General features: G+C 32.4%; 1 protein-coding gene across 2 annotated transcripts in view; it reads right to left on the reverse strand.

Annotated features, from left to right (window-relative positions):
• LOC129218235 (2-hydroxyacyl-CoA lyase 2-like) overlaps positions 1 to 12,380 on the reverse strand; it is a 104,499-nt gene that overhangs the window by 45,692 nt on the left and 46,427 nt on the right. For both annotated transcript variants that reach the window (XM_054852459.1, XM_054852460.1), the window contains exons 6-8: positions 8,342 to 8,480; positions 4,741 to 4,852; positions 1,605 to 1,705 (exon numbers count right to left, since the gene is read on the reverse strand). In XM_054852459.1, the coding sequence (XP_054708434.1) occupies positions 1,605 to 1,705; positions 4,741 to 4,852; positions 8,342 to 8,480 (352 nt within the window). The remainder of the gene's footprint in view (positions 1 to 1,604; positions 1,706 to 4,740; positions 4,853 to 8,341; positions 8,481 to 12,380) is intronic.

Consider the following 12,380-nt stretch of genomic DNA (forward strand, 5'->3'; position numbering starts at 1 on the left):
AAGCAGGGGTGCCCCCTGAGGTTAAGGGCGCACCCCCTCAATATCACAGAGAACCCCCCAAAAATAAGAAAAATACCCCTTAAAACACCCCTCCCCCCTAAAAATGTCAATGGCGCAGTCTGCGCCACGATCCCCAACTTCCTGTCAGAAGTCAACTATATTGAGAGGTTCATTCAATTCTCAAATCGATCAAAAATTACACTGCTCGAGTGATTGACATCTCAATATCTCAAGATAACATCTCGAGAACTCAACATCTCGAGAAGTTCAAAGCGAGAACTCGAGCAGTTGATCGCTCGAGCACTCGGAAAGGACAAACGAGAACTCGAGCAGTTGATCGCTCGAGAACTCTGAAAGTGATAATCAAGAACTCGAGCAGTCCATCGCTCGAGAACTCGGAAAGTGATAATCGAGAACTCGAGAAGTTCATCGCTCGAGAACTCGAAAAGTGATAATCGAGAACTCGAGATACGATAATCGAGAACTCATGATAATCGAGTTCTTGAATGATTTTGAATAATCGAGTGATTCGATTATGAGTACTCGATTATGCCCATCACTAGTTCCTTGTTAAAGATACTGCAATATATAGTTAATAAATGGTTTGAAACAATATGAGAGGTGCTTACAAACGTCTGAAACAATTGAGTATGGCTATAAAAAATTACTAAACATACCTTGTTCCACAACGCGAAATTCCGACTTACGCGAGGTGTCTTGGAACACATCCCTCGCGTAAGTCGGGACTCGACTGTATAGCCTTTAATCAACATTTTGCTTCACTGTAACCATCTAACTATTCACTCTATGATTTTTCCTTTGGAAACCACCTCGTGTGGACATTGGTTAATGATGCTTTTTAAATTTGCTTTTGGGTCGACCCTGCTCAATTTATGGATCTGTTATTTATGGATGATACCTTTTTATTTTGAATTGTTTTATTTTTCATTGACTGGTACGAATACTGATATGATGATCAGGTATTTTAGTTTGCACCCGGACACATAGGTAAGACTTTTGAATTTTTACTGCCGCTACGGTGGAGAGATATTATTGAATGCCTTTGGCTTCTAATAACCGAAACAAAATCCCAGGGTATAGTTTTAGGTCTTAGTTCCAGAAATCTGCATTCATTTTACACATGTGGTGCATTTAGCCCAATGTATTCTTGAATGCTAGCTTTTTTGAAACCAGACATCCTCCATTTAGTTTTTAGTATAATTTTTTGGTCTTTTGACCCTCGGATGAAGCTTTCACTGATGAGGAGTTCTGGTTTCATTTATGTAATTTATCTATTTTGTTATGTAACTTTGTGAGTTGTTTTAATATTGTTCATATTTACCTGGCTTATTTGTTTAGCTGCTTTGCACGTCTTTGGGCTTGTGGTTTATGTTATTATAAATTTTTTCTCTATAATATGTTTTCAATATATATATATATATATATATATATTTCAGAGATGGCATAAAAATATAAAGGCTAGGGTGGCATAAAAAATTTACATCTTCAAGGGCACAACAATTTAAAAAAGTTTGGGAGCTCATGGTTTAAGAGGATCCCAATATTGAACAGAAATTTCCAATACTGTGCAATGAAAGCCTTACTTTCACTCTTGGAAGCAGTAGGATATTTCACTGGTAGTGGAGAGACATCACGTGGCTCAAAAGCAGATGCAAATTGATAATGTAAAAATGTTTTCAAGTACCTGGGAACAAAAAAGAAATCTTTAAAAGCATTGAAAACAAAAACACTTAACTATTATGTCAGTTCTGACAACGTCATGAAATAAAAAACAAGAGATTTGGTGAAAGTTTCAAGTGAGAAAAAAAAGAAGATTTTAAATGATGTTATTTGCGGAAAAAATATTGTTTTATCAGTCTGTTCAAAAGATATTAATTTACTATATAAAAATAAGTACCACCTCAGACGTTTACAAAATTCTTTGTAAAATAGTATGCAAATGATATATTCTCATCAAACATTTTATTATAAAAAACACTAACACAGTTTACATTAGTGTCGTTAGTACCAGGGTTTCCCATTCTCCTAAGAGTGAGAGACCCCTCCCCTTCCCCAAATAAATGAGAGAAACCCTCAAAACATCCCCCTAAAAATTTCAATTCTTCTGTCTGCCCTCCCCCATCCTCCTTAAGTGGGCGCTCCTGATTAATACTAAGACACTTATGTCACCTAAACTATGATTTTAATTATGTTTAAAAGTTGAACAAATATGTAATACAAGTTGTAAAAAAAATGTTGAACTTTTGTTGATAAAATAAATACTCAAAAAAAAAAGGTCATAGCACTTCACAGCAGTACATCTCAAATAGAACAATAAGCTTCCACAGTACCGAACTTTTTATCCAGGATCAAGAAAACTGGTGTATTTTTGTCTGATTTTCTCCCGACGTTTTTAAAAAATAATTTTTGAAAAGGGCGTTTTTTCTTATGTAATATCTTTAAAAATATATATGATTTCTTTAAGAATACCATATACATGTGCATATAATTCAAGTAATTTATTACAGAAATGAGATTCAAAGCTGGAGGGTTAACTTACAAATGGGGAAAAGATTCTGAAATTTTTTACGGCATGAAACTTGAAAAGCACTAAAAAAACCGATGTTTTTCTTATTTCATTCCAATTAAGCACTAGGAAAATTCTATTGAATTCAAACACAGTTTCTTTATTATGTGGCCATAAATCAAAGACTATTAGGCAAAAGACTGATTATACGAAAATTGCTTTATTTTATGAATGAATAGCAAGAATCCATCTCAGAAAATAAGCAACACATAAGTGAATTGTTCCTGCTTTTGCAGAAAGTTCCATCATTTGAGTTATGAGGTTAAAGAATTACGGGTACCATATCATATAAAAGCAACATACTTTTTTTATAAATCATGTGTTTTATACATTTTTGGATCATTTTTAACTTAACCAATTTATCCAACGCTCCTGAATTTGAACTAAATACACATTAAATAGCTTAAACGGAATGCACTTAAAAAAAGCAGCTAATAAAAAAATAATAATAAAGCTCACATCAAATATGAATCAACTGCAAGTTTTGCACATGGAACTAGAAACCTTGTATGCATTTTTTGCTTCAGTACACTTTTCTTGAAATGCAATTTAAATAAATAAATAATAGAAATAACTTTTAACTTCATTTGTGATTGATTCTTATTCAGTTTATTCAAAACATTAGAATTATTTCTATTTACAATTTGTGGTTTTGAAATCCAGAGCCACTTACAATATGATTTTTGCCATAAGCTTTGGACTTCAGACAATTGAGGCAACATCTGGATGTCAAAATAACTAGGTTTGACTGAATATAGAAAATGATATTTCAAATTTATCAAGTTTCAGTGAAAAAAAAGAGAAAAGTATTTAGTTTTATAGAATATAAAGAGAAATAACACTATTAGACTACATGAACATGCCCAAAAACTCTCATTTTAAAAATCATTTTTGAATAATATCCCACATTTGGCATTTTAATAAGCATATATGAAATATGTTTGATAATTCATGCATGCACTCACAAATGATATTTTGTGATGAAAAATCATATTAAGAAGAAACAAAGTTAGTATAATTATGTTTCAAACTTGAATTCATACATTTAGGTCAAAATTTAAGAAATCATAAAAACCATTATTTTTCTCTAATAAATTACAAGAGGATAACATTGAAAAAAATAATATTATAGATAAATCTTTGACACGAAATAGAAAGTTGGACATGATTTTTCAAAAAAAAAAGTTGAACAGAAAGTGATAGCTTTATAAATTTTAAGATGCGTGAGGTAAGAATTGTAAATGCTTATTTAAGAAATGCAATAAAATATATGCACTAAACATATGAATATTTAAAAGCATTATTGTTGTAAAACAGGGCTCTCCAACCTATGGCCCGTGAGCCGGATCCAGCCTGCGGAAAGCATACAAACTTTTCTTCGGAACAGAGACGGTCTCATTGGAAATATAATTGAGATATTATTTTAAATAACAAATAATTACTTAAAATCTTTTTACCTCGTTAATTTAAATGAGTTTTTAAATCACTTTTTACCGTTAACTACGTTTGCAGCACCCATATCTCTCTTTGCTCTTTCCGAGAACAAATCTCTTTCCTCCTCGCCATATTCTCTAGTTAGTCTCTTGGCATTGGGCATTTCCTGGTCCCAGGGAAAACATGTGCTTCATTTTACAGTTCTCTACCAGAAAAAGACTTTCTTAAAAATTCATGCTAGAGCTATGTTTTCTCTTTTTGCATCCACTTACAAGTGTGAACAGACATTTTCAAAATTAAAGTATGTTGAAGTATAGATTTTTTTTATCAGACAAACCTTTAAAATCACCCTTAATGATCAGAACTATGAAGTTTGTCCTGAATGGACTGAAATTTTTAGCGGCAAACAAATGCAATCTTCTGTAAATAAATTTGTAGTACATTGCAATAATTTTGTCTTGTATCACTCACTCCATTAGCCTTTTTTGAAAAAAAAAACTTCACTTAATTTTGTGACAAAGAATACTTTTTATTTCAGTTTCCTGAACTATTCTAAATTTTGCAAGACTCCCTATTGTTATATTATTAGAGATTTACGGCTCGCAAGTGAAAGAGGTTGGAGACCCCTGTTGTAAAGCATGTTGAAATGTGAAATAATTGAAAATAGATATAAATATTTGATTTAGATATTTTAAGCACTTTGTAGAAAACATTATTACATATTAGTAATCTTTTGAAGAAGTCCTTTAGGATTTTCTTTTAATTTCATCTCTTTTCTTACTAATTCATATGGATAAAGAATATCCAATGGTAATTCCACAAAAACTGGACCTAGAAAGACAATGCACAACAAAATTAATTTTTAAGTCATTCACTTTTTTCAATAAATGATTAAATTTTAATGAAATAAAATAACTGAATTACTAAATGAAGGGGATTTTTAAAAAATGTAAAACACATCAATGACACAAGTGGTAAACAAAAACATTCAAAAATATCAGAAAATAAAAAAAAAACTTTCAAATTAACAATTCTTCAAGACTAATCACAAAGGCACTCTACATAATAATGAAAATTAACACAAAATACATAACTGAAAAATTGTGCCAAATGAATGCCATAAAAGTTAACTGCTGCCTTCTATCTTTCAGAATTGTCACTTAAAAAACTTCACACAATTAGCCATGTTCTATGAGCTCAAATGTTATACAGTGAAGAGTCAAAAATCTGCACAACTTGGGAGAAGCAGTTGTGTGGATTTCAGGCGTTTAAGGAAGTTTGTGTAAGCTATATCTTAAAATTAGAAAAATAAAAACAACAAAGAATAAAAATAGCATACTTACATTCATTTACATTTATATTCTAGCTAGAATTATTACATAAATTACATATTTACAATATATTATTATGTACACCTGGAAAACATGTCTAAAATTGTCAATTGTTTCATATTTCTGGTTGTTCAACTTTAAATCTCTTTTGTATGGTGCACAACATTAACAGTTCTTGTTTGGAAACACAATTTTGTTGCTTTAAAGAGCCTATCTTGTGTCCTCCAAGCTCCAAACCTTCTGAAAAGAGGATTTTTTTGCCTTCTAAGTCTCCTCCATTCTTATCCTTCGTTTTCCTCGATTGGCTTTAGCACCCACTCAACAATTTCACTATCGGCGAGCTGATATTCAGCTTTCTGCTCACCTGGATTCTCAAACCATTCCAGAACTTTTCCGTTGCCCCAAATATCCTGTTCCTTGTTGCACATAGTTCTTGTATACTGAAGCAGCTCCTCAGCTTTTCCTCAAGGGGATTACTGAGGAATCCATTGAAGTCTACATTGTCATTTTCAGGGCCCAATGTTGACTGATTAACGAGTCTCCTATACTCAGCCAGGAAGTTGATGCAGTTCATCAGGTTGAATTTTTTCTTTTATGTCCCCAACTTAGGCATGGGCCAAATGCAGGATTTGTTTTAGGAACTCTGTTTTGTATTGGGACTTGAAGCTCTTAGTTACCCCTTGATCTAAAGACTGAATCAAGGATATGGTATTAGGAGGCAAAAAGCATGCCTCAATGTTTCCAGTCTTCAACACATAGGCACTTGGACATTCTGCACAATTGTCCATTAGCAAGATAATTTTGCAGTCAGATGGTAAGCCAACATTATTATTGCGCCTCCCGGCTTCTTTAGAAAAACAATTGCAGAATGAGTCTTATAACTTGAGTAACGCAAGAACTTGTGTTATTGCAATAAATTACTGGAAAGTTGTTTATTGCTTGAACCAATGGTTTTTCGGAGATGGTGAAAGAAAGAGGATAGGTCCTCACAACCGGAGGTTTGCACTTCAATGTCCCTGCAGCACCGCTACAAAGCAACACAGTGACTATCTCCTTGGCCTCCTTAACCCGATATATAGAGCAATGACAAAGAAGATACTTGAAGCACACTTCAGAGAAGCCTTCATTCAACATTCTCATAATAATTACTATTAATATTGCTGTTAAATGGTAACTTTTGAAACAATGGGTTTTTATCATGGGGGGGGGGGGGGGGGGGGCTAGAAAAAGGTTCCTTTTCCAAAACCTTATATGATTCTGAGGGTTTTGTCTCCAGTGACTGTGTAATTGATGTCACAACTAAACCACCCTATCAAAGAAGGTTTAGTAAATGAACAAAAATGACAGGGGGAACTATCAATGACAGGGAAATCTTTACACAAAAATATTCTAAAATATGTCGAGTCTGACCCACTGCCGGATCTGAGGTAAGCCAGTCAGGACCCTTGCTTTGGGTGGCAAATTCAAGTGCATCGATAAGAGCCCAAGTATGGTGCTAAAAGGATGTCATGACCTCCTTAAGAAACCAAAGAAAACTTAAATCTTAACTTTTTGTTCTTTTGCTCGGCAAATTCAACACCCTTTCCTAATATTGCCACAAATAACTTTAAAAATTCATTTTTATAGAGAATACATTTCTAAAACATTTCCAGAAGAGTCACTTTTCTGTGCTCCTCCTCCCAACTTGGCCTCCGACTCCATAACGTCACCAGTGACTTCAATTTTCAAAAAAAAATTCGAGAGAAAATCACTGCTCTCTGTCTTCCACTTACGTTAACAAAAAAAAAAAGCCTATGCGATTTTTGACGGTAGTTTTGGAGTTTTCTCAAGGACAATTTCTCTTTTCAACCATTGTAATTTAATGTAAAATCTGTACACGAGCTTTTCATTTAACAAAAGAAAAAGCGAATGTTTGGTGCATTATAGCTGTGTTAGTGCTGGCGTAATTTGAAATTGTTATTTATGTAACAATAAAATGTTTTTTTCAGAAAATTTGATCAGGACGAACTAGGGTCAGATAAACGAGATTCCAGGGTAATTTTAAAAATATAATACATTTCATATACCTTCCATGAACATAATTTCTAAAAAAGTTCCCTTCCAAAATCCATAGTCTGGATCCGCCACTGTTTATATTTAATCATTTTTAATAAGGAAATTGCATGAAATTGCCTGTTTTCTAACCATTACATTTTTTTGGTGAAATATCGTCAAAGAAAGTAATGAGGCCTAAGTTGAACTATTCCCTATCCATTAAAAAAAGAATCATTAAAATCGGTTCACTAGGTGATATGCTGTGAGTGGACAAACAAACAAAAAATGCATGAAATTGACTGTTTTTTACCTATAACATTTTTTCTAATGAACAAATATCGTCAAAGTAATGGGACCTAAGTTGAACTATTCCCTATCCATTAAAAAAAAGAATCATTAAAATCGGTTCACTAGGTGAGATGCTGTGAGTGGACAAACAAAAAAAAAATGCATGAAATTGACTGTTTTTTACCTATAACTTTTTTCCTAATGAACAAATATCGTCAAACAAAGTAATGGGACCTAAGTTGAACCATCTCCCATTAAAAAAAGAATTGTCAAAATCGGCAGGTGAGACGCTATGAGTGGACAAACAAAAAAAAAACATACGGTATGAACTGATAACTGCCTCCTTTTTGAAGTTGGTTAATAACTAAAATTGAAATAAACATGACAATAGATTATGCCATTTAGAGAAAAATATATCTGGTTTTGGTATTGCAGAATATAGAATGTATAATACCTTTGAAATATTCCAGAAAATTTTTTTTAAAGTTGCACATTGGCCTACTGAAAAATTCACATCATGTAGCATATCACATTCTTGCCCTGAGACCTTCAATTAAATTTTTACTAATCTGTTTTGATCAGAGTTTAACTAACATTCCTGATAATTTATTGCAATATTTTATGACTTGAGCTTTAAACATATGCATAAGAAGAGAAAAATACACACCTGGTGTTCCAGATTGAGCCTGCTTGATAGCTTCTTTTAGAACAGGAATCAAATGTCGGACACAAGTTACAGTCTTAACATATTTGCAAACAGACTTTAAAAGAGATAATTGATCTATATCTTGCAAAGCACCCCTTCCCTAGAAGAAAATAATTGTATTATCATCTTATTTATCTCACAAAAATATAGTAAATTTATGTACAACAAAGTAAAAAAGACAAGCATTAAAGAATGTATAGAGTTCAATTCTCTTGTTATTTATTCTGTAAATGACTAGCTATGGGCACTCAACCAGTAATGAGCAGGTTTGTCTTATATTGTGAATATCAAGTTTGTAATCGGTATTCCAGGAAACACAATCAGTAGGGCATCGAAATACGACGAATTTTCCGAAAGTAAGTTCCTTATTTTAAATAAAAAAGAACAAGCACAGGTACAGCAACGAAATTTATTGCACAAAAATCTACCACCATGGCGGTAACAAAATCCAGGAAGAAAAGTTCCCTAATAATTCCTTGATATTCCCTGATTTAGCTTCGAAAAATTCCCTGATGTTGCAATCGTGGCTATCCACACATATATAAGAGATAGAACCACATTATATAGCATACCTGCTATTTTTGCAAGAAACACAAGAAGTAGATTTCATTTCGAAAATTAAGAGGAAAATCAGCAGATTTTTAAATCAGAAAACAAGACAGAAAACAGTAAGATTTACATTCAAAACCTTTAAGACTAAACTTTTTCAATTAAATTTCATTTGGTTTAATCTTCAAGTCGCAACATTTGAAAACAACACAATTTTGATTAAACATTTCTGAATTAATGTTTCAATGAAAATAAACATATTTTAACAACAAGTCTTTTTACAATGCATAAATAATAATTAAAAAATACAATTAAAAACACTGATGCAAAAATATTGAGATCATCAGCTGTATGAAACAAGATTAAAATGGTATCACAAATTACAGACACTATTATCAGAACGTTTGAGTAAATTAAAAAAGAGTGAAAAGAAATATATCTGATTTGGGGTGATTTTTGTAAATTTTTATAATTTTTTGTTGGGTTTGATCTCAAGGCTTTGTTGGTTTGTAACAGTTCTTAAAAATAATTTTAGAATGCTTAGCAAGTTTTGTTTGGTCCAAAGGAAAAAATATCTTTCGTGTTCAAATAAAAAGAAATTCTAGAGAGGAAAACTTCTTGGCGGCTTGGTGATTGAAAATTAAAAATTTTCCCTGATATTTTTAAAAAATTATAAAATACCCTGACAATTCCCTGTTTTTTTTTTTTTTTCAGAAATTAAAATTTCCCTGAGAATTCTCTGATTTTCAGGTTTTCCACCCTATAAACTACCCTTACAGTATTTTCCAACATAGCTTCAGTGATTTTCCAGGCATTTGTAAAACTGGGGTACAAGTTACACTCTTCATGGAATGTTACTACCTGTGCAGTCAACCAAGGGTTAACGTGTTCTTTGAGCTCATTATCGCTGTTGTTCCGCCAACTGCCAAGGAAAGACTTCAGATGCCGAAACAAATGAAAGTTGCTGGGAGTGGGGTCAGAATTGTGCAGAGAATTTTCAGAAGTGTACCAGCTAAAGCCCAATAAAAGTCTTTATGGATGACTAAACAGGCCACAACATTCTAAAAAATAAGTATTGAAAATTTGTACCACGCTATGACAAATGCTTGGAATATCACGGAAGCAATATTGAAAAATCGCGTAAGGGTGGTAGCTTTTGGTGCAATAAATTTCTTTACTCTATCTCTGTGTTTTTTTTTTAATTTCAAAATGGAACTTACTTTAAAATGTCCCTGGCACCATCTTTCAGGACCCACCCTCCGTCCCATTATTTCCAAACATAAGTTTTCCTTACAGTTTCTTAGGTTTTATTAGTGAAAAAATAGTTATACAGAGTCTCCAAATACTAAATAATAATTGTATTATTATGACCACATGGAATTTTAAAATAATTTGAGAAAGTGGGATCTATGTTTTAAGCAATGCACACAATAAAGTGCAGTGATCTAACTTAATTTACTTTTTATAATAACATAAATGATTTACTTTATTCTATATATGTTACATAGAATGAAGTCATATTTTAGAAACTTTTTTTTCTTTTTTTTTGGATACAACAAGTATGAACTGACATGGGGGGAGCATTGCTATGGGGGAAAAAAGCTTTTCTGAATTTAAAATTGAACCCCCTAAAATCATACTATGCCATATAAAGATGATATCAGAAACAAATTTTTTTTTAATATTGGGTCATTCCATGTCAAGAGATCCAAAATTTGGGAAATTTTTTCCCTAACCCTTTTGTAGTTCTTTGAAATTTGGCTCATCGATTGTACCCTCGTAATTGAAAGTCCAAATTTTTAGATTTTTATCTCTGTTATTTTTTTATTTATGATACTTTGATTTTTTGAAAAACTCTCTTTTTTCATGGATGCTTGAACATAAAATGGACGATAACGCAGCACCAAATATAGATAGAAAGATTTGGTAAAAAGCATTTAAAAGTACATTAGTTGCTGTTTAATAGGATATGCAACATGACTAATTTCAAAAAAAATTTAATTTTTAAAAATGAAATTTAAATTTTAAATTTAAATTTCTCAGAAAAGGTATAATGATTTTTTTTAAATTCTCAAAAAATTGTGTGTATTTTATGTTTATTTGTGCAAAGTTTCAAGTCTCACTGGGATCATATTTTTATGAATTTTTAAATAAAATTTGACTTATGAAATAATGACATTTTTCAGATTCTAACTAGTTAAATATGGGGTTCCCTTACTGGTGATGGTCTAGTAAATAGTAATTGATCATGGCTATGTTTAAAATGAGCTGACATGAATTTGTAGATTGGTAAGGCCCCAAAAATAAAAGGAAAGGGGGAGAAGGAGAAATTAAAATTTAAAATTCATTTTTTAACAATTATAACTTTTCTGAAATTAATCATGTTGCATATCCTATTAAACAGCAATTAATGTACTTTAAAATGCTTTTTACCAAATTTTTATATCTATATATGGTGCTGAGTTATCATCCATGAAAAGAAGAGGGTTTTTTGAAAAATCAAAGTGTCATAAATAAAAAAAATAATAGAGATAAAAATCTAAATATTTGGACTTTTGATTACCTCAAAGGGTACAATTGATGAGCCAAATTTCAAAGAAATACAAAAAGGTGAGGGAAAAAACTTTGGATCACTTGACATGGAATGACCCTATTACAAAAATTGTCCAAACTCCAGTTGTTTTTGAGCAATCATGATTGCTTATTGTTCTCATTTGACCGTTTTCGAGGTCTGCCGTTTTCAGCTTGAACCAGAAGCCTCTTCAGCACCACCGCCCACCATCCTCTGCAGGCGGCGCGGCTGCTCTGGTCCTGAGCTATCCGCTTCTCCTGGTCGGAGGCGTCCATGTCCTATACACACGCACGCTCACACACATACACACGCCTACGTGCATACACACAGGTCTACGCACACACACAAGCCTACACACTTACACACACAACTATGCACACGTAACCGCCCAGGAGCAGAGGCAGGCTTGGGGGGGGGGGGGGACAGGAGCTGTTTCTAGAAACTAACTCCAATAAGTAGGGTCTTGTCTCAGTTTGTGATTGCAAAAAACATAATTTGAATTCAAAATTTCAGAACTCAAATTTATTTTCATTTTTAAAATTTTAACTCTAATTTCTGGTTTTTGCATTGCTTTGAAAATATTGCAAACAACAATAAGGAAATAAAAAAAATAGATTCATTGTCATTGATGATACATTCTAAGTCACATATTGCCTCTGTCTTTAGTTGCTACATTATTAGTTATGCTTAATTAGTGCAAAAATAATGTTTTTGTAGAAAAAACATGTACTTAAACATCTATTGTGGGGCGAATAATGATGATTTGTTTCTGTTTGGTTTTGTGCATGTCATCCTGTACAGGCCATATCTAATACAAGTTTAAGTCGTTCTTAACTCTTTTCATATATTTCATCCTGTATGTATCAGTGCCTTCATCTA

Source organism: Uloborus diversus, chromosome 3, assembly GCF_026930045.1.
Source record: "Uloborus diversus isolate 005 chromosome 3, Udiv.v.3.1, whole genome shotgun sequence".
Taxonomy (NCBI): Eukaryota; Metazoa; Arthropoda; class Arachnida; order Araneae; family Uloboridae; genus Uloborus; species Uloborus diversus.